This window comes from Carassius carassius, chromosome 31 (genome assembly GCF_963082965.1).
Source record: "Carassius carassius chromosome 31, fCarCar2.1, whole genome shotgun sequence".
In the NCBI taxonomy this organism is placed as follows: domain Eukaryota; kingdom Metazoa; phylum Chordata; class Actinopteri; order Cypriniformes; family Cyprinidae; genus Carassius; species Carassius carassius.
Window position 1 is genome coordinate 15,192,409 of NC_081785.1, and position 22,736 is coordinate 15,215,144.

The following is a 22,736-nucleotide window of genomic DNA, read 5'->3' on the forward strand; positions in this document are numbered from 1 at the left end:
CTCCGAGGGAGTGTCAGCCACATTAAAAAAGTTAACAGCTTAAGTCATTTGTGGATTAATGCGTATTGGAGAAGCGAACCATTTCAAACGATTCAGTTCGATTTGGTGAACTGGTTCAAAAAGATCCGGTTACATCGAATGATTCGTTCGCGAACCGGATGTCACAAACTGCTTTGTTTTGAACTCTCTCTCACAACAGACACGGAAGAGAAGACAATGCTGAATAAAGTCGTAGTTTATGCTATTTTGGGACCAAAATGTATTTTTGATGCTTCAACAAATTCTAACTGACCCTCTGATGTCACATGGACTACTTTGATGATGTTTTTTTACCTTTCTGGACATGGACAGTATACCGTACACACAGCTTCAATGGAGGGACTGAGAGCTCTCGGACTAAATCTAAAATATCTTAAACTGTGTTCTGAAGATGAGCGGAGGTCTCACGGGTTTGAAATGAAATGAGGGTGAGTTATTAATGACATAATTTTAATATTTGGGTGAACTAACCCTTAAAGCGATATTGTGCAACACTACATAAATTAGGTACCGGTAGATAAAAACAAGCAAGCAATTTTTACAAATATTAAAAACACACTCAAAATCTGAAAAACTGAAAAGAAATGTTAAATGAAACATTTTTCCATTTATTACACTGAGTGTGAAATTAACAGCAAGCGCAACTGCGAAATGTTAGGAATTAAGAAACAAATGAATATATGTAAATATATTGCTGGAGGCCTAACTGGCAGTTATCTTATTTAGCATAACTTAAAGCTTCTGTAATACAAATTTGATAATTCATAAAAAAAATTTTTTTACTCAGTGTGCACTATGGTTCAAAAGTTCGGTATGAATTTTAAATGTTTTTAAATTCTCTTATGCTCACCGAGGCTGCATTTATCTGAACAAAAATACAGTGAAAACCACTTTAAAATAACTGTTTTCTTTTTGAACATATTTCATCATGTAATTTGTTCCTGTGATGGCAAAGCCGAATTTTTAGCAGCCATTTCTCAAGTCGTCAGTGTCACATGGTCCTTTAGAAATGCTGATTTAGAACTCTTCTTACAACAATTATCAATGTTAACAGTTGTGCTGCTTAATATTTGATATATTATTAAACATTATATTTATTTCAGCATTCTTGATGAACAAAGTTCAAAAGAACGGCATTTAAGTGCATGATATATGTCTTTACTGTAACTTTTGATCAATTTAATGCCTCCTTGGTGATTATTATTATTATTATTAATAATTATTATTAATAAAGTATTACGAAAAACTTACTGATGCCAAACTGATAGCCAAAGCTAGTGTATATGTTTAATTGTCACTGTTACTTGTGCCTTTCCCACAGTATTAAAGTGCTGTATAAAATTTGGCCACATAATTGTCCCTAGTGTTGTGTTTTTTTCGTGTCACAGTTTTGTTCATGTCACATCTTTTATCCATTTTCTTTAGGTTTTTTGAATGATGAAACACTAATGCCCAGTGGCTCCAATGTTTTAAAGTTATTTTTTTACTTGCAAAATAATTGTGGGGCATGAAAAAAAAAAATAGTGACCAACTTTGGTTATAATTCCCACTCTCCCTCCTGCTGTTCTCACAATTATTGTTCCTAAAAGCTCTAAAGGCACTGATGTTGCCCTCCCCTAGTTTTTTGCAAGCCTAAATAAGTCCCGGGGAGATAAAAGCATGTCAGAGACGATGGAATGCAGAGGGTACAGAGCTGATGCAGAACTGGAAGAGTCTCTTACTGAGCGTGAGGCTGGCACAGGTCAGAACAACACCTGTAACTAACGTGGATGTGATCACCACCAGGATAAATATCAGGGATGGGGGTCCATCTGCCAGGGAGCCCAATGGAACAACTGCTGGATGACATAAAAAGTGGTGAATTAGAAATATTGCAAACAAATGCTTTAATAGACTAACTTTGAAGGGCAAATGGCCACCGGCTGTTTAAGTACCTAGGCAGGTGACGTTATCTGGTGCAAGAACCTCATCGCTGTCACACAGGCAGAGGATGAGTCTGGGATCTTCATCTCTCTTACAGCTCTGGGTCTGACAGTGGCTGCAGTTTAGATACACCTCGATCTCAGCTTCCCCATGACTCTCCATAGCTAGAACACATACAAATACATCAGTACTGCACAGCACTGCTTCACAACCCCAGTGCTACAGTCTAGGGCATCTTCTTGTAAAAAAAAAATTGGGAATCTTGAAATCTGGAGAAAAACAAACAAGATAACTATTCATCTAAATTATCAGGAGTTTAAAGCCCCTATAAAAAAAAAAAAGAAAATGTGTTTTTGCCTTGAAACCATCTGTATAGTAAATGTTGAAATACAGTTGACAAATTAAAATTTTGGCTGCAAATTAAAAATGTACAGTTTAAAATATTCAATTTAATCTAAAACATAAACATTATTGCCAGTGTCTCCTTAAAAATAAAGTTCATAATTAAAGATAAATTTATGATAGTTTATCATAGCATTCATAATTGGTAAATTAACTGGCAACTAGTTGCGCTGAATCTTTTTTAAACTATTCTGTTAAGCATTTTATAATGTTTGTTAATTAATTAATAATGAAGTTATCATGAAGTAATATCAGAAATTTGTGCGCGGCCTCATAAGCGACAGTCAGTCTGAATTCTGGCCCTTTAACTCAAAACACACTTGCAGTAATAAACAGTGGCGCCAACTTCAATAAGTCACATAAGGTCTTCTATTATCTACCACAAGTTTTCATGTTTATTACTGAATCAGTGTGGATGTGTGCGTGGCCTGTTTTCTTAATACAGCCAACTTCTATGAGAAAAACAATCAGTGCCAGTGCATACTGGGTGTATTGAAAAATACTGAAACAATTGGTGGATTTATTTCTGATTTTTTTTCTAGGTGACATACATGTGTCTGTGTATACATTTTGGCAAATACATAAATTCTGCAAGATTTAGTGACTGTTTCTGGATTTGTGTAATTAAAGACATTTTAATAAGAACTAAACAAACATTTTTTTTAAAAATCTTATTTTTTAAGACACTAAAATTTTTTGTTATTTCGCTCTTAATTTTTTTTTCATGTCTTACAGATGTAAGGGGTGTGTAAATTTAAGAGCACAACTGTATACCATTATAGACAATCTGGATTAGATAAAAACTGACCGGCAAGTGGCTGTAGAAATATCTTTCCAATGGGGTGAACAAAAGAGACACCATCTTGTCCATCTGCTGTGATGCCATCAAGAAGGGGCGCATCACCACCTGGGCAAAGGTGACAAAAAAAAATTAATAATAATCATTAAATCAAACAATCCACATTGAAAAAAAGACTTGCGGTGCAAATGCACATGTGATGATTTAACAACGGCTGTACAACAATCTTCTTTTAAAATGAAACATCTGCCTAACAAAGCAAGTCATTCTTTGTGATAACTGACAACAGATCTTTTTTTTTACAGTATCTGTCAGTAAAAACTCAGTGCAAAGGGTCACTGATAACGCACAATAATTCAGTAACTTTGAACAGAACACTTGAATTATGATCTAAACCTTGTAGCTTTAGGCTTCTCCTATATTTTCCATTACAATGTCAAAATATTTTGCTTTTGTAGTAAAAAAAATAATAAATAAATGCAACGTATCGTTATATCACATATTAAATAAAGTTATATAACACAATTTATTATTATTTTTATATACACTACCATCTAAACGATTTTTAAAGAAATGTTTATTTAATTTAATTTATTAATTTTAGGGGATGTCTAATGTTATTTCATGCATTCTGACTTATTTACACTGCTTAATAGATGGCTTCTCATGCTAAACATGACCAAAGTTTCAAAAAATGAGTTAGACGTATAACAGAGTATTTCTGTGCCAGAGATACTCCTTCATGGTTTGTATACATTTCGGAAAGATTCTTCTTTTGAGTATGGCCTTGTATGATTGTCTCGTTTTTCGGAGAGTTGCTGTAAAGCCGTATCTTTCTTTTAGAAATCGGATAAAACTAAAGTCTCTTCAGCGATATGAAGGATGCAATACTACGCTATAGGTACTCAAGATTAACATGAAATTGGAAGAAACTGTTATGTCCCCTTTAAAAGTTTTTTTGAGCACCAAATAAGCATATTAGAATGACTTCTGAGTACTCATGTTTTTAATCTAACATTCACCTCTGTATCCTCCACCACCGCCGCCAGCGCTGCAAGCACCCCCTCCTCCCCCAAACCCTCCAAATGTAGCCCATCCCAGCCCTGACAGAGCCTCAGGACAGGATGAGCCTCCTTGACCTCCTTCGACAAGAGATTTCCCCACCCAGGGGAGTGAAGACAGGTCACCCCATCCACCTCCTCCACCTAAATAAACACACACAGAAATAGAGAAAATCACATACATATATGTTAACTCTAACATATATTGTTAATGTTAGTTTAAACAGTTAGTTTAAAGTGGTTCCACTTGGAATTTGCTAGAATATTCCTTGTCCTTCATCCAAATCTAAACCACAGAGTAACTGTTAGTGTTCAAAAAAAGTAATTAAAAAAATCGACATATTGCACATCCCTAATATATATATATATATATATATATATATATATATATATATATATATATATATATACCTGCTGCTCCGGATTTGCCATTGACACCAGTGGCGGAGGTGTCATTCTCATACTGTTCCAGAAAAATCTGGTCCAGGCTGCTTTCAGGGTCCTCCAGGTAGGCCTTTCCTCCTCCTCCTGCTGCAATCAGCAAAGGCACTGGTTCCCCGTTCTCCATCTGCCCCCGTGCATCCCGAAAACAACATCAGAGTTACTTTTCATTCAAGTAAAAAAGAAAGCCTCCAGTGATTCCAGACAGGCCTTGACTTCCATCTGTGTTGCAATTTGGACAACTCCAAATTATTTCAGGATGTCTCAAAAATGCTTGTCTACACAGGAATTATTAGGCGACAACTGCCGTCCACATGGCTCCCCTTAATGGGACTCACAAGTCAGTGATGGATGTTTTTACAGATGTGTTTGAGACAATAAAACAGGAAGAAAAGAAAGATCATACCCGATAAATGTATGTGGCTCCCCCACCACCACCTCCGCCCCCTGCCAACTTCAAGACCGAACCATCGCTGTCAAAACCATCCTCTATCACAGAAGACTCCCCAAGACAGATTTCATGGGTCAGGGGGTTCCTCTGTAGATATAAGAAGAAAACACAGAAATGTAAACTGAGATCTATACAGAAATATCTAATTTCCTGCTTCACTCACTCCTGGACAGGCATCTTCTCCTTGGTGTCCAATTAGGATGTAGAGTATGTCACCTTTCTCCAGTGGGAAGATAGCTGAGATGATGACACCATGTGAGCGCTTGTTATGGTTTTTTGCTCCTTTGCCTCCTGCGGCTCCATAGGCTGAAATCCTAGAAAATAAGGATGTTCCCTTAGTATTCCCCATGCACTGAATTAACAAACAGAAGGCACACCTGCTATCCCAAAGTCCTAATACCAATAAAAAGAGCAAATATATATATATATATATAGTATAGTATAGTATATATATAGTTAATTAGTTAATTTTTTTTGTAAACTAAGTAAATATATTCAAGATAATATTTCAGTAATTTGCATTGACTTTAGTACACTGTTAATATTACAGTAAATAATTTTATTTGGAAACAACAAATCTTTATACCATGCTTCATATTACTAATTCCACACAGTATTTCATGGGTCTTTACACATGAAAATACAGCTGCCTTATTTTTTTTTAAACGGGGTCTCTCACAAAGTGATCAACATACAACCCGAATTCCGGAAAAGTTGGGACGTTTTTTAAATTTTAATAAAATGAAAACTAAAGGAATTTCAAATCACATGAGCCAATATTTTATTCACAATAGAACATAGATAACGTAGCAAATGTTTAAACTGAGAAGTTTTACACTTTTATCCACTTAATTAGCTCATTTAAAATTTAATGCCTGCTACAGGTCTCAAAAAAGTTGGCACGGGGGCAACAAATGGCTAAAAAAGCAAGCAGTTTTGAAAAGATTCAGCTGGGAGAACATCTAGTGATTAATTAAGTTAATTGATATCAGGTCTGTAACATGATTAGCTATAAAAGCTTTGTCTTAGAGAAGCAGAGTCTCTCAGAAGTAAAGATGGGCAGAGGCTCTCCAATCTGTGAAAGACTGCGTAAAAAAATTGTGGAAAACTTTAAAAACAATGTTCCTCAACGTCAAATTGCAAAGGCTTTGCAAATCTCATCATCTACAGTGCATAACATCATCAAAAGATTCAGAGAAACTGGACAAATCTCTGTGCATAAGGGACAAGGCCGGAGACCTTTATTGGATGCCCGTGGTCTTCGGGCTCTCAGACGACACTGCATCACTCATCGGCATGATTGTGTCAATGACATTACTAAATGGGCCCAGGAATACTTTCAGAAACCACTGTCGGTAAACACAATCCGCCGTGCCATCAGCAGATGCCAACTAAAGCTCTATCATGCAAAAAGGAAGCCATATGTGAACATGGTCCAGAAGCGCCGTCGTGTCCTGTGGGCCAAGGTTCATTTAAAATGGACTATTTCAAAGTGGAATAGTGTTTTATGGTCAGACGAGTCCAAATTTGACATTCTTGTTGGAAATCACGGACGCCGTGTCCTCCGGGCTAAAGAGGAGGGAGACCTTCCAGCATGTTATCAGCGTTCAGTTCAAAAGCCAGCATCTCTGATGGTATGGGGGTGCATAAGTGCATACGGTATGGGCAGCTTGCATGTTTTGGAAGGCTCTGTGAATGCTGAAAGGTATATAAAGGTTTTAGAGCAACATATGCTTCCCTCCAAACAACGTCTATTTCAGGGAAGGCCTTGTTTTTTCAGCAGGACAATGCAAAACCACATACTGCAGCTATAACAACAGCATGGCTTCGTCGTAGAAGAGTCCGGGTGCTAACCTGGCCTGCCTGCAGTCCAGATCTTTCACCTATAGAGAACATTTGGCGCATCATTAAACGAAAAATACGTCAAAGACGACCACGAACTCTTCAGCAGCAGGAAATCTATATAAGGCAAGAATGGGACCAAATTCCAACAGCAAAACTCCAGCAACTCATAGCCTCAATGCCCAGACGTCTTCAAACTGTTTTGAAAAGAAAAGGAGATGCTACACCATGGTAAACATGCCCCCGTCCCAACTATTTTGAGACCTGTAGCAGAAATCAAAATTGAAATGAGCTCATTTTGTGCATAAAATTGTAAACTTTCTCAGTTTAAACATTTGCTATGTTATCTATGTTCTATGGTGAATAAAATATTGGCTCATGTGATTTGAAAGTCTTTTAGTTTTCATTTTATTAAAATTTAAAAAACGTCCCAACTTTTCCGGAATTCGGGTTGTACTTGAGGGTCCTGGTCATCATCACACAGTTTTATAATTGATATTAATATGCCAGTTAGTATATTTAGCTATTAAGCCATAAATGAGCCCAAAATGATCACCATTAGGCATGTGATTATACTGTAATTTGTAAAAATGTAAAAGGAATACTTTACTTCCCCCACATCACTAAGAATGATAAAACTTCCTATCTCAAGACAAATATAATTTTTTTTGCTATTAAAGCCAGCCAGTGCTTTGGGCACCAAAACAAAAGGATACAATATAAAATAATTCCGTTGTGAAAGAGGGATTGTCTGGGTTAGATCTCTATATTTCAGTCTGGCACCCTGAATGCAACAGTATCACAACATAGTGTTGTATAAGTTCATCTGATAGTTATCTGTCATATTTTCCTGTCTCCTGCATCTCCTCTTCTGCATGCCCTTCTTTCGCAGACAGTTTTGGAGTTGTTTTTAATGAGCTCCCATGACTAGCCTTTATAATCACTGTAAATCAGTTCAAAGGCTTGACTACACAGAGGCCAGATTAAGCAGAGTACAGGAAGAGATTTATCTGTGCCTACAGCCAGTGAGTCATGCCTCTCGCTGCCTTTATAAAAAAGAAATGAGAGTCACCTGTTTGCACCTGGTATTAACATGCATCTTGCAATTGGATTTTGAAGGGAGAATCTCTGATTTTTAAACTACAAAGATTACATTGACAAAGCATTAAAAAGTGAAACTAGTTTATAGGAGCACACATATTTATTTGAATTGTATGTAATTTGGATGTTGGTCGCAAGCATAGGATGATCTTCAACAGACTTATTTTATCTTATTTTACCAAACAGCACCTCCAAAAAGTCTATGAGTAGTACCTGTATGGTACCTGTTTCTGAATCCAGGAACGACTCTAGACCAGAACTATTTAAAGCTTCTAAACTTACTTGTACATGTTGGTAGCTGGAACGTTCCACATCTGAACCCCCCTGAGAGGGCCCTCCTTCCCCACCACCACACTGACATTGCTGTTGCGATAGGCACTGTCACACTGGGCTTGAGTCGGACCTAGAGGTCCGCTTGCTCCACAGGAGGTAAACCACCATGTTATTTGGGACACCTCTGAAAATAAGACATTTTTTATTTTATTTTAAGTTTCACAACTTACGGGTTTGCCATCACAGTAATAAACTGCATTTTAAAATATATTAAAATAGAAAACAGTTGTAATAATAATAAACTGTAATACTATTTGACAATATTACTGTTTTTACTGTATTTTTGATCAATCAAATGCAGCTATGGTGAGCATAAGAGATTTATTTCACAAACTTACCAAATGTAAATTTAGGAACGCTAGTGTATTTTTAAATGTGCAGGACAGAAACCATACCTGATGCTGAGGGTTCTGGGAGAGGACTGAAGGAGTCTAAATCATGATGTAGTCCTTGTCCAAGAAGCAGTTCATTTAGTTCTAATAAACCAGATGTGAAAGAACAAGTAAATAGAAGAACAAAAATGACATGTTGGAATCAATGAATCTTTGTGTAATTGTATTGTTTTTTACTTTTTATTTTTGGTAGTCACGAGCAGTATTCTATAAGATGCTGGTTTCCCAAATAGTCATCTTAAAGGGTTACTCCACCCCAAAAAAATTTCAGAAGATGAACAAAGCTTTTATGGGTTTAGAACGACATGGGGGTAAGTTATTAATAACAACATTTTTGGGTGGAGTAACCCTTTAACTAGCTTATTCAGCAAGACATCCTTGGTCACCCAGGTAAAAAAAGAAATACACTTCAGCTGTACTAATATCGATGCACTTATTATATTTTTATTATACTATACTAAGTGCATAATAAATGTGTTGTTTTGGAACTTTAAGTTTGTTAAGTGCTCTTTAAGATATGCTTAAGATAAACTTTAAGCTAATTGGAATATATTAAAAATGTTTTAGTTGTATAAATGGAATCACTTAAAGTGTAATTTAATTGTATTTCTTTGCATTATAAAAAAACGCTTTTATACTTTTTGAACTACTGTTAGAATATTAAGCTTCACGTTAATGTGCTATTCGTTTGTAATAAAGCTATTTTTCAGATTTCTAACATGGTATATTAAAAAGTACAAAATCACTAAATTTAAATGACACAAACACACCGTTTCATGTACTATAATGTAGTTTAATGTACTATATCCTGTGTACATTACATCAATACATTCATTGAGTACATTTAAAACATACAGCAGAGCATACAGTATACAAACTCTTGTCCAAAATAATTATAATATGTGATAAATTAAATTAAAGATCAGTGAAATGCTATAACAGAACAACTTTAATCAATTTGTGAACATTTCTGTAATACCTGTATTAATGGAAAGTACTCAATGAATATTCCATTACTGAATAAATATGCATAATGCAATTTTCTGTTCAAACATACATTAAGCAGTTACTGAAAATCAATAAAGAGAGTGAATAAAATGATTTTTTTAACAAAAGTTAAGCCTGCAAATGGCTCAATCAAACAAAAAAAATGAGCATCAGAGGGCTTGCAATTCAGACACTGTGATATTTGAAAACTGCTTCATTACAGGGTCTGTAAATGGGAAATAATTAATCAGTGGTTTTGAGTAGTGTTGTTGAATACTATATTTATTATAATTTGCATAGATAAGCATTATAATTTCTTTGACCGTTCTCAGTTTAAAGGTAAAGCTTAGACTTTATTCTCATCAAGCTTGACATGAGTGTTCATTTTTATCCTCTTGTCTGTCATCACCATACAGAACTCTCTGTTACATTGAACATTAGGTTAGAAGAGACCCAACATTTCTACAGCAGAGGTCCTGAATCCAAAGTTAGTACGACACCTAGAGCCCCAAATGTCAGAATTAAACCTGTGAGATTCATTGATATGAGAATAATACATACCACTCTTTTAATTGCTTGTCCCTCTGATCTGATTTCAATTTGATTTCTATTGCAAAAGTAGCTGATCTGAAAACAACAAATTTGAACTAATATTTCACAATGAAATACTTATTAATATTTAATATTTACTTCATTAAAATTGCTACAATTACAAACTGAGGGGAAAAAATACACAACATAATAAAAAAAAAAAAAAAAACATGTTAATTGTGTATATAAAATTATTCCTTCTGCAAATACATTGGACAATGTTTTTATAGTTGTTATATGACAGAGAAATGCCAATACCTAGACTTAAAGCAACCATTAGTCTCGCTTAGCCAGACCTTATGATGGACGGCAGAAGGTCTGGGAACCATGGCTGCTTTTTGAATGGCAACGCCCAAGAGGCTATATGACTGACAGGTAAGCAACCAATCACGTTTCGTTTGGGGCATGGCAATGTACCCACAATAACAGACCGGTGTGTAAAATGGACTTATTTTAAAGATTCTATGATGCTATGCAAATATTTCACAAACTTTTGAAGATCCAGCGTTTAGTTGATCCTGATAAGAGTCACAGCTGTAAACATATGACGGCTTTCTTCTTCTATAAGGGGGTTTGGCAGGAGCTGATCTGGTTTTCTAGTCAGGAAAATAAAATAAAGGAAAGCTGGGATGATTTCTGCTGAAAACATGTTACCGTCTCAGCATACAATAGTGTGATTGGACTTTGTTCTTTTTGTTCAGTGTTGGTTGAATGTAGCTATTGCACTTAAAAAAAAGCTTTCTACTGGCAACGACAATTAGCAGAAATAAAATACTTACCTAAAGTCACAAAATCACGAGGTTCCAAATCTACACTAGACGTTTTAAGAAGCTGGGAAAATAAAGATATAACAATGAATATTTCATTTAATGTAACAGTTCACCAAAAAATTTAAAAATGTATATGTATATATATTTTCCATAATCAAGTACTCACCTTGTTGTTCCAAACCCTTTAAATCTTACGTTCTTCTTCAAAAACTGATGTATTTTAGTGAAATCTGTCGAGAACCAATCAGGTTTTGTAACATGTGTTACATATGCGCACCTGAGCTTCTACAAAAGCCAACGAGGTTTTGTTTTTGTGCATCACACGGTGGGTTGAGCTTGTTTGAATTTAGGTACATAAACGGTAAAGTAAATAGTTATATGAAGCATATATTTGGAAAAATGGTTTATGATGCACTTCAAATGATGATGAAATGCTTGCGGAAAATACAGTTCAGCAGTAGCCTAATATATTATGCTATGTACCCTTTTTAAAAGTGAAGTAAAATGTCTTTGAATTGAATTACAAAACATTATTTTGTTAATTATTATTTTACAAGTACAAACAAGTAAAAGCCAAACATATGAGCATATATTTATTACTAAATTACTTCTAGTATACTTCTGAATTGCAAGTACATTACTAAATACATTTAAGAGTACTCTTCTTTTTACCTGGGCAACTATCTCCACTTGTACAATAATGCTAGTTGATAGACAATTTTTGCTGGTGAATAACATGGCTATGCTAGTCTATCAGTCAGACAGAACTAGCCAGCACAAACCAGGATAAAACAGCCTGGACCAGCTTGGACATTCCTCCTGGTCTAAGAGCAGGAAATATCATAAACCAGATTCATACTGGCATTACCTACAAACCTACTAAGCCAGAGTGCTTACATTTTCAACCATTTAGAAGTTTATCATTTCTCCTATATTTCAGATTAACTAAAGATCAACAAAAAAGAACATTTAGATTAAAGAGAGAATTCAAGCCCTCCAAAGTCCATGGCTTTTATTGGATGAGATTTGAAGGTGGTGAGTGACCACAGACCATGACAAAGACAACATGACAGCAAGAGGAGGACTAAATAGAAAGCTAAAGATGATATTTAGTGAGCAGATGGCTCAGGAATTTCTCAAAATCACAGATTATGGGAAATAAATTTAAGAAGGATAGTAAATCTCGACTTTCACAAGTCTAGAATGTCAATTAACAGGCTCATCAATTCCTGCGGTCAACCGTGGCACGGAAAGAAATCTGATTCTGAAGATCTATAAATGCTAGTTAGAAAAGCAGAAAGTATATCGCTGGCATTTTTACGACAATTGCGGATTACGAGATAGGAGGTCCTCTTATCATTTCTCTCATCCTTCAAAACAAATCAAGCACAATCTATATCAACCATGTTACGAGAACCATCTCCCACTGCTAACTGGAGACAGCGGTTAGACATCATGTGTGCATCACATCTTAAATTCTCCGTCTGTCTTACTAAATACAACATTTTATGAAAACGCCCTTTCACTGAATGCTTGGATGCAATTTTGAGTTTAAAACTGTGCTGTGGTCAATAAACTTTTGTACCAAGGATGAACAAATGGACCATTATTCTGCCAGAAATTAGTGTTTGTGTGCATACTTATGTGTACAGTACATGTGTGAGGCTTAAAGGTTACCTGTGTCAAAACATGCTGCACTTAATGAGATATCATCCAGTGCAATGTCTGCCTTAGATCCAGAAGTCCAGAAGGCCTGCACTTTAAGATGAAAGCTGTGCTCAAAACAAATTATCAATTATTTTAGAATAAGAGCAAAGGTGAAATCAGATTTGTTTATGTAAATGTAGACATTTAATGAAATAAAATAACTCAAATACAGTTCAACAATTCCACTCTAAGCAGGGTAAGAAGTTCTTCTGGGTAAGTTGCCTCCTAATTTTTTGTTTAATTGTACAATCTACTTAGTAAATGTTTTATTTGTATTGTTTGTATTTTAAAATTGTAATGTTAATTGTACATTTTTATGAATAATTGTATATTATCCTCAACTCATAAACCCCTTGCAGCTCCCACATGAAATTTCATTTGTAAATAAATAGTCAAAATGCAAAATGTAATCAACATATGTGACCCTGGACCACAAAACCAGTCATAAGGGTCAATTTCTTAAAATTGAGATTTATATAACATCTGAAAGCTGAATAAATAAGCTTTCCATTGATGTATGGTTTGTTAGGATCGGACAATATTTGACTGAGACACAACTATTTGAAAATCTGGAACCTGAAGATGCAAAAAAATCGAAATATTGAGAAAATCACCTCAAGTGAAGTCAATCATCAAGTTCTTAGCAATGCATATTACTAATCAAAAATTAAGTTTTTATATATTTACAGTAGGAAATTTACAAAATATCTTCATGGAACATGATCTTTATTTAATATCCTAATGATTTTTGCCATAAAAAAGAAAAATCAATAATTTTGACCAATACAATGTATTTTTGGCTATTGCTACAAATATACCCCAGCGACTTCAGACTGGTTTTGTGCTCCAGGGTAACATATTTGATTTAGGAATTTTACTTCAATACACCTTTTTAAAAAATCTAAAGAAAGCATTAAAATTAAATGATTCAATTATAACTCTATGGAAATCATATGACAGCTGAGATAAGATGCCCCTGATGGTTTATTCATCCAGAAAGGTGATTCTTTTAACCCAGAACTAGGACAGAATGGTCTCTTTATATGTTTAGTCCAAAAACAATCCTGTACATGCTAAATATATCCAAGTACGTTACATACATTTTTACAGTTAAAAATACATGATATATACAGTAAGGGGGAAGTTTTACCCCATCTTCCTTTACCCTAAATTTCCTCTTGGGGATTAAAAAAAGTATTTTTCTGTCTGTTTACACATCCATCTAATCATCTCACCCTTTTAAGATTTCAGTAACTGGCAGAGTGATCTCTTGCCAGGCGTCCTTCCAGTGTCCAGATATCTCCCAAATCAGAGGAGACGCTGACACTCCATTCTCCAGCACTGACAGGAGCACCGTTCCATTGAAGTCCCCGTATAGGTACAGAGAGAACTGCAACTGGACAGAAAAATTAGCAGTTGAGCGTCTGCTACAAGATCAGATGTCTCGTAAAATATCTTATTCATGAAAAATCAAGTGTAAAATTGAAACTTTGGCTGCATGTATTGTTACTCTGTGTAAGCTATTTGTAGATATGCTGTACAGATGTGTCCCCATTTTTCATGGACAATTAACTTGAAATCTGCCCATAAAGCAATCTCAGAATCCAAATATTGTGACATAGCAAAACCATGATTTTATGTGAACAGTCATGCTCAAAAAGGTAGAGAAAGTTAAAGTTTTTTTTTTTTTTAAGAAATTCATACTTTCAGCAAGGATGCATTAAATTGATCAAACGTGACAGTAAAGAGATTTATAATGTGATAAAAGGTTTAAATTTCAAATAAATGCTGAAGATTGGAGTAATGGCTGGTGAAGATTCAGCTTTGCTATCACATGAATAAATGGACATTAAAATATATTAAATTAGAAAACAGTTACTTTAAATTGTAATAATATTTCACAATACTGCTATTTTGATCAAATAAAGGTAGCCTTGGTGAGCATGAGAGAAAAAAAGTAAATCTTTAAAAAAATATGACAGACTATTAAAAGAATCCTAGTCTTCGACTGTCAACATAAACTCTTACCTGACAGTCCTGATTGGATATAGTCGAAGGGAGAGCTGGGCTTTGAACCAACACCTCACTTTCCTCACTGCGACCTGTGGCCTTTAAGAAAAGAAAGTGCCCTGAGGCGAGAAAGGATCATTACTTGGTAAGTGCTCGGATATGCTTGCAAGAAAAAAACAGCTGGAAACATCTTCAAAATAGGCTTTTAAAGTCTCCTAACACAGTGCAGTTTTTTAAAAGGGTACATTTCACTTTAGCAAGTTGGAATACAACTAATCAGCCATAAAGTGGACTTGGACACCTGTGCTGTGGATTTGAGATTTGTCCTGCATCATTCTACAAATACATCACACTATATACAGCACTGTTCTCCTGCAGCCTGTAAATCTGGAAAGACTCCTTCCAAGGATAACATTTCAATCATGTTAAAATCACAGGTGCCAATAACATGTCATGAAAATTGTTTTCCTTCAAATTTTTTGGATTCCCATGTCATGAAAAATCTCACCGGTGACATTCATAACTAAAAGGATTGCTAAAAGATAGTATTTTTTCTATACATGGGGCTCCTATTTGTCCCTGTCTCAAAGCTTTTATATTATATATATATATATATCTTTTTTTTTTTTTTTTAAGGTAATAGGTAAATTTAAAAACATTTACAAAATGTGTTCTGTATTTGAATTAATATCTATTCACAAATCATTTATTTTGTAAATTCAACATATTTATACACTACCATTCAGGCTCTGTAACGCGTTTTAATGTTTCTTAAAGAAAGCTGATATATTGTGAAATATATCATTTTAAATAACTTTTAAAATTTTTATTTATTTGTGCAATGGCAAAACTGAATTTTCAGCAGCCATTACTTTAATCTTCAACAGAAATATAAATCTTTTTAATATTATAAAATTTTTACTGTCACTTTTAAACAGTTTAATAATTCCTTTATGAAAAAAGATATACATTTATTTAAAAAAAATCTTACTGACCCCAACTATTTAAATGGTAGTGTACAGTATGTCTGTTGGCAAATTATTTGTTTATATAATTATGTAATAAATGCAATAATATTTCAACACTGAGAATGGAAACTCTGTACTTCTGATGGGTAATCAATAAAATAAATGAAAGAAGATGTTGTTTCACATTTACCTTGAGTGTTTTGCAGAGTTGTGCCCAGTAGATCAGTGTCTTCAGTCAGCTGTTGTCCACTAACTAGTCTCCAGGAGGACTGTGAATCAGCCACTGACCATCCACAGGATCCCAACTCAAATGAGCAGTATGAGCCCAAGGGTAAGGAGTCTGCAAAGACATTCAGACACTTATGAAATGTCTGATAAATCTGTATGCACAAAATACTACAAACATTAGCAGAGCTTTAAAAGCTTATCAGATATACGTATATTGCATTTCTTCCTTCCATTTATCCATTAAGTTATCATGATGCCTAAATAAACAAAGATGGTTTAATTAGATTTTCCGGTTTGTTCACTTCAGCTTTAAGTCAAGGTGCTGCATAGGACAAAGTCCGTTTTTCAACAATCTGATACAGTAATAATTATTTTATTTTATTTTTTCCAATATTTCATAATTCCAACATCATTTACTTCTAGTAATAAACAAACCACAGTTATGTTGATATGGAACAAGGATAGCAAGATTGTTTTCCAGAATCAATTTAATTTCTTACTGGAAATACCATTTTTCTCTTGTGTGAACATGTTGTGTAGTGGCACATAGAATATTTTTAATGGAGCGCAAATTATTTTTAGGTTTTAATGACAAGAGCTGAGAAAAAATTCAATATTCACTGCTGTCTACAATGTATGGTTTTAATAGAGAAGAATCAACATGAGGCAAACTGTGCCTAAATTAGCTTTGCGCTTTAAATATTTCACACCTAAAATGACAGCTGATATGACTGGACTCCAGCTAACGGTTGCTTTCTGGGTGTTAGGTTATAGACTAGGACAGATTTAATTAACTGACTGATTCATTATCTAGCGGACACATTTTAGAATGTCATGGATGTAATTAACAAGCTTAAACTTAGTGGGAGTTACTTAGATCATCTTCATTAGGATGCTGTCAGTTATTTATCATATGAAACCCTTCAAACAATATCAAAAGAAGTTTCCACATGTTGAGGAAGGAATGAAATAAGGCCAGAATTTTCTTGTAGCCGCATTGGGGGTTTACATACTTCTGCATTACTCGTGACTACTACTATTTTAAAGCAAATACGTATAATATAATATAATCACAATTTGAATATAAATTATATACTGTACATGTTTTTTTAAAGAAACCTCACTTACTAACGCTGACGCAGCATTTCCTTCAGCAATCATAATAATAATAATATTATTATTGCAGCTTAATAATCCTTTCTTATTATTATTACTGTTGGTATGACAACAATATATAACAGAATGAATTATGAAAAGTGCTAAACAAATAAACTGAATTGAATCTAATTACATGGTAAATGATTAATAAAATGCTGTTTATTGCTGTTTAAATTATTTATTGTCACATGTTACTAGCTTTTTTCAAGTGGCTAATCAAACCTTTAGGGTTCTTTTGTTAATTCCAGAATAATTGACAGAATATTTATGCAATGTGTGTATGAATCTTTAATGCATTTTAACAGACTCCCTGTAAATTTGGATTTCTCTGTCACCTTTTTTTTTTTTTTTTGTCTTTGTGGATTTCACTGTAAGTACTGTGTGCCAAATAACACCATCTACAAAGTTCTTTGCACACACACACAGACAATAATTATAAATCATCTAAGCATAGTATAAATGTTAATGGAGATTAAATAAATCAATAAAAATGCTAATAGTTTTCCTAGAGGAAAGCAAACACTCAGGGCCTTTATGCAGCTCTTTACTCAGTGAAAACTTTGACAGAGCAGGTTTGCTAATCCAACGCCTCCAGTGAAAGGATTAGACATTTATCTTGGCCTTAAGATTTAATACAGCTAATGTGAGTAACACACAGCCAGCCAGTTACTCAGCGGCACCCTCTTATATCACCCTGTCACGCTGCTACTCATTCGTTAATTGAACACTCTCAACGAAATGCAAATTGTCAAGAATGACCTTGCAAATGCTACAGATTTATAGCTTAAAGGCCGCCTTTCAAAGAAATGTTTCGATTATCATAAACTGAATAAATGGATTGGTGAGTTGTAGCCCGTTCTCTACATTAAAAAATAACCAAATAACCAAAACATGAATAAAGAATGCCTTTTTTTTAAGACTAAAGAGCTCCACACAAACTAAATGGTCTGATGTGCGCAACAGTGCTTGCATTAAAATGTTGAGTGTGGGGAGCTCACAATTACTGACAGACTGACAAACAGAAACCACGCATCTTCATGGCTTATAAAATATTTAAAATCTTTTATTTAACTCACTGCATATTAAGCCCTCATCTTCCCCTTGTGGACAGTCGGTATGAAAATCACACACTCTTCGCTTCTCAATGCAGCCTCCAGAATGACAGTGAAGTGATGAGTATTTCTCACAATCTGAACCCAAATCCAAATAATCATCAACTGCAGAAAGACACAGAAAACCATAAAGATTTTGTTCAAATGTGCCACATAAAGATAGCATTCATTTAAATAATTCAATATAGAATAATAAATAAAAATAGTGATATAATAGAAATGCTCTACAGATGCAAGTAACACATACAGTAACCTCAAAACACATTTGAGAAAACTTCATAAGCTGTTACCCATGACACAATCCTTCAGCTCCAGTGAATCAAATGCCAGAAATCCCGCTTCGTGGCTGCTGCAGGAAGTGTACTGCACTGTCACCTGGAAAGGCTCATTTAACTGGCCAATCACAGCCTCCAGCACCTCCCACTGCGGCCTGGGACACACAAAATGAAGCGCTTTTAACAAAAATTTCAATTTTAGATCAACCCAAAGGATTCAACATATAGTGGATGCATAAAGTCAAAATCATCTGTACATCTGGCAAAGCATACTCTATTATGTCAATTATTAATCAACCACACACTTGAAAAGCAAGGATGTGTTCAAAAGCATATACTAGAATATAGCATATATTTGATTCCATGTGTCACAGTGTCTCAAGGTCGCAACATTGTGCTTGCATTTTTCCAGAACATTTGTACAGTTTGTCTTAGTTTCATTCTTTCTTCAAATTGCCAATTAGAGTACATGGACCTCAGATCAATTTAGTGGTGTTTGAACAACAAGCTTAATAATTAGGAGAGAGAAGCTAACTTTGTAGAACTCATCTTACAGTACGTCATTAAAATAAATACACATGAATCTCTCAGGTACTGTACATGTGAGTGTGCTTCATTAGATGGACAGGAGATTAAATACAGCAGAAATATAATGCATTCTGTACTAAACTAAATCTCTGAGATGGAAGGTATAAGTATATGACTAATTTATATCATATGCCAATTAGGCCCTGATCCATATAGCCAAATGCAGAAAGTAAAAGTATATTAGCTACATCATGATCTTCCTGGCTTGTTCCAAACTGCATTGCATCACCATCTATTCCTAGCTCTCTGTCAGAACCAATTACGCCAAATGAAACATCAGGTCCTACTTTTAGAAACGAAATGCTTTCGTCCATCTTCTACGTGATGTGCGTGCCCAGCATAAGAAAATCAATATCAACTACATCTCCATAACAAAAGACTTTTGGTTGGCATTTGTTTCTTGTGGGTACAGAATGCTCCTTTATACTCTTCTGTGTGAAAATAAAGTGCATATGTCATTGCTTTTTATTTATTTTCAAAATTGGCACTGAAAATGACATTCAGATCTGTTATGAGATCACCATTATATTTAGATATTGCTGTATGATATGCACACACACACACACACACACACACACACACACACATGTATATATATATATATATATATATATATATATATATATATATACTCAACATTAAAGAAACATCCCTTTTTCAGGATGCTGTGTTTTAAAGATAATTCTGTGAAATCCTAATAAGCTTCAAGTTCATAGATGGAAAGGTTTAAACAATACTTTTTCATACTTGTGAACTACAATCAGTTTTTATACAGGCACCTATGCAACAGTCCTTAGGACTTTGCATAGGCAATTAAGGTCACAGTTATAATAACTTGAAATAAAAACAATATATATATATATTTTTATCTATACACATACATTTGGGTTCAGATTTGTTTTTAAAGAAATTAATACTTATATTCATCAAGGAAAGGGTGCATTAAATCGATCAAAAATGACAGTAAAGACTTTCATGTTGTTACAAAATATATATTTCAAATAAACATAGTTCTTTTGAGCTTTCTATTCATCAATTAATTAATCAAGGAAAACATATTGCATAACAACATTGCTGATGATAAGAAATGTTTCTTGAGCTCCAAATCAAGTGACACTGAAGAATGGAGTAATGACTGCTGAAAATCCAGCTTTGCAATTACAGAAATAAATTATATATATATATTATTATATATTATATATTTATATATATATATATTATTCCAATAGAAAACAGTTATTTTAATTTGTAGTAATATTTCATAAATGCAAACTTGGTGAGAAGTAAAAAAAAAAAAAAAAAAAACACTGTAACTGTAACTGTTGTGACTTTCCATTTCTGTAATTTTCTAATTGCTTCAAGTTTGAGGCAATTCAATGACTGTATAGTTGAAGAACTGAAGCTCTATCTCACCTGTCAGTTCCTTGGTCTTTGACTATAAGGGCTATAGGTTTGATAACGGAGTGGTCAATGAGTTTCACAAAGGCAGATATGTTTCCTGTATGTGGTTCCGGTTGGAAACGAGCGAGACGAAGATGACAAAGTGGCCCACTGCTGTACACTACAGGACTGGTCATGTGGAAACTATATCTGCCAGCAGCAAAATTAGTGGGCTTTAGTAAGAGAAAATGACCTGTTGAAAGAAAGAAAGCTCTTACTGAACTGCCAATTATTATACAGACAATTGATTAATTGAAAAAAAGGTCCATCAGTTAATGTTTGATCTGAATTGAGTGAAAGTTATTAAACATACCTTCACATTTTCCAGTGGAGTAATCTTTCATTGGTTGGTCACACAGATTTTGCTGTGGTGATGTGACATGCCAGTCGCCTCCAGCGCTGTGATTGGATAACGTCCAAGAACATGGAGATTCAAAATCACAGAAGGAAACTGAGGATGAATGAAGTATAAATATATTAGGAGTTTAAAGGGACTCAAACGGCATTGGCACAATAAACACCTGCTGAAAGCAAACTGTGTACCCTCTTCTGTGTCGGCCATGACACAAGGATGCACTGTTTTCTTTCAAATCAAAGCATGAATTCACGTAGAAAACATATCCTTGTGTCGCGGCTGAGTTTGCGTTCAGCTCATATTCTCCAAAATGGCGCTACGGTAATGCAGAGAGAGACAGAGGAAATAAATTGTTGAATAGTCATTATTTTTGTTTTCTTCTCGTACTAAAAGTATTCTCGTCACTTCATAAAGTTATGGTTGAACCACTGATGGCAGATGGACAATTCTGACGATACTTTTCATACTTTCCTGGACCTTGACATTGTATTTTACTTGGTCTATTGGACAGTCACAAGCCTCCCAGGTTTCATTCAAAATATCTTAAATTGTGTTCCGAAGACAAACAAAGCTTTTATGGCTTTGGAACGACATGGGGGTAAGTGATTAATGACAAAGTTTTCATTTTGGGTGGAGTATCCCTTTAAGGCATGTTTCTTGAAAAGTTTTTTGTTTTGTATATTTTGAACATTATATTCAACATAATACATAAACAAATAGAAAATAGTTTATACAGAAGTTGACATTAACTTAATACATCATTTTTAGTTCTTGATACCCTCATGCATTATCTAATGTTAACAAGGTTAAATGAAGGACCAGCTGTAATAGACGTAATCAAAATAGATAAAAGATTCAAAAGTCTGAATATATGGAAGTTAATAACATATATATCAGCAACACACAGGCATTTCTGATGTTGAACAGTTGTTCTGCTTAATATGTTTGTGGAAACTCTGATATTTTTTTCAGGATTATGTGATGAATCCAAAGTTCAAAAGGACAGTATTTAAAATAGTATATATTTTATAATATATATATATATATATATATATATATATATATATTTTTTTTTTTTTTTAATTATAATTATTATTATTATTATTATTATTAAGTTAGTTAGTTGCATTATTAATGTTACTATAGGCCAATTTATTGTTTATGTATATATACACGTGTGTGTGTGTGTGTGTATGTGTGTGTGTGTGTGTGTGTGTGTGTGTGTGTGTGTGTGTGTGTGTGTGTGTGTGTGTGTGTGTGAGTGTGTGAGAGAGAGAGACACTAAATTCCCTAAAACTACCCTTTCAAATATTATATGTCAGTAATTAAAATGGGCAAGAAAAAAGCGAATTTGTTTGTAAACAGATTCAGAAAGAAATTGGTTTCAGTGGTAGGATCACAGTGAAATGGTCTGTAATTAATGTAATGTAATTAAATATAATTAAACTGTTTTTTACTCCCCATTCATCTAAAGTACATCCAAAAATGCAAAACTTTATAAAAAAAGAAATAATCAGGACAAGGGTATGTTAGTTTGGACAAGAGAAGTAATATCATGAGGACTTTCTGTTTGCCATCAGGCATTCCAGTGGAAGAACACAGGAAAGTTGTCTTTGGAATCATTTAACGCTATAATGAAGAGAGACCGCAATGAGGGAAACCACAAAGCCCCTCTGACATTCAGCTGAAACATCCTAACAGGAAGTGCCCCGGGTGGACTAATGCTAATAATGCTTCTTCTCTGTTCAGTGTTGTGACTTGCA

General features: G+C 34.4%; 1 protein-coding gene across 2 annotated transcripts in view; it reads right to left on the bottom strand.

The window, feature by feature from the left end:
• The window catches only part of LOC132111630 (tyrosine-protein kinase receptor), a 45,996-nt gene that overhangs the window by 9,292 nt on the left and 13,968 nt on the right, over positions 1–22,736 (bottom strand). The window contains exons 3-19 of one of the 2 annotated variants that reach the window (XM_059519122.1): positions 20,932–21,069; positions 20,592–20,811; positions 18,606–18,745; positions 18,280–18,420; positions 16,008–16,157; positions 14,868–14,968; positions 14,075–14,235; positions 12,810–12,904; positions 8,788–8,868; positions 8,342–8,516; positions 5,280–5,430; positions 5,072–5,203; positions 4,636–4,792; positions 4,186–4,368; positions 3,173–3,271; positions 1,974–2,126; positions 1,761–1,874 (exon numbers count right to left, since the gene is read on the bottom strand). In XM_059519122.1, the coding sequence (XP_059375105.1) occupies positions 1,761–1,874; positions 1,974–2,126; positions 3,173–3,271; positions 4,186–4,368; positions 4,636–4,792; positions 5,072–5,203; positions 5,280–5,430; positions 8,342–8,516; positions 8,788–8,868; positions 12,810–12,904; positions 14,075–14,235; positions 14,868–14,968; positions 16,008–16,157; positions 18,280–18,420; positions 18,606–18,745; positions 20,592–20,811; positions 20,932–21,069 (2,391 nt within the window). Of the gene's footprint in view, positions 1–1,760; positions 1,878–1,973; positions 2,127–3,172; positions 3,272–4,185; positions 4,369–4,635; positions 4,793–5,071; positions 5,204–5,279; positions 5,431–8,341; positions 8,517–8,787; positions 8,869–12,809; positions 12,905–14,074; positions 14,236–14,867; positions 14,969–16,007; positions 16,158–18,279; positions 18,421–18,605; positions 18,746–20,591; positions 20,812–20,931; positions 21,070–22,736 lie in introns of both variants that reach the window. The other variant, XM_059519121.1, reaches the window with a different exon arrangement.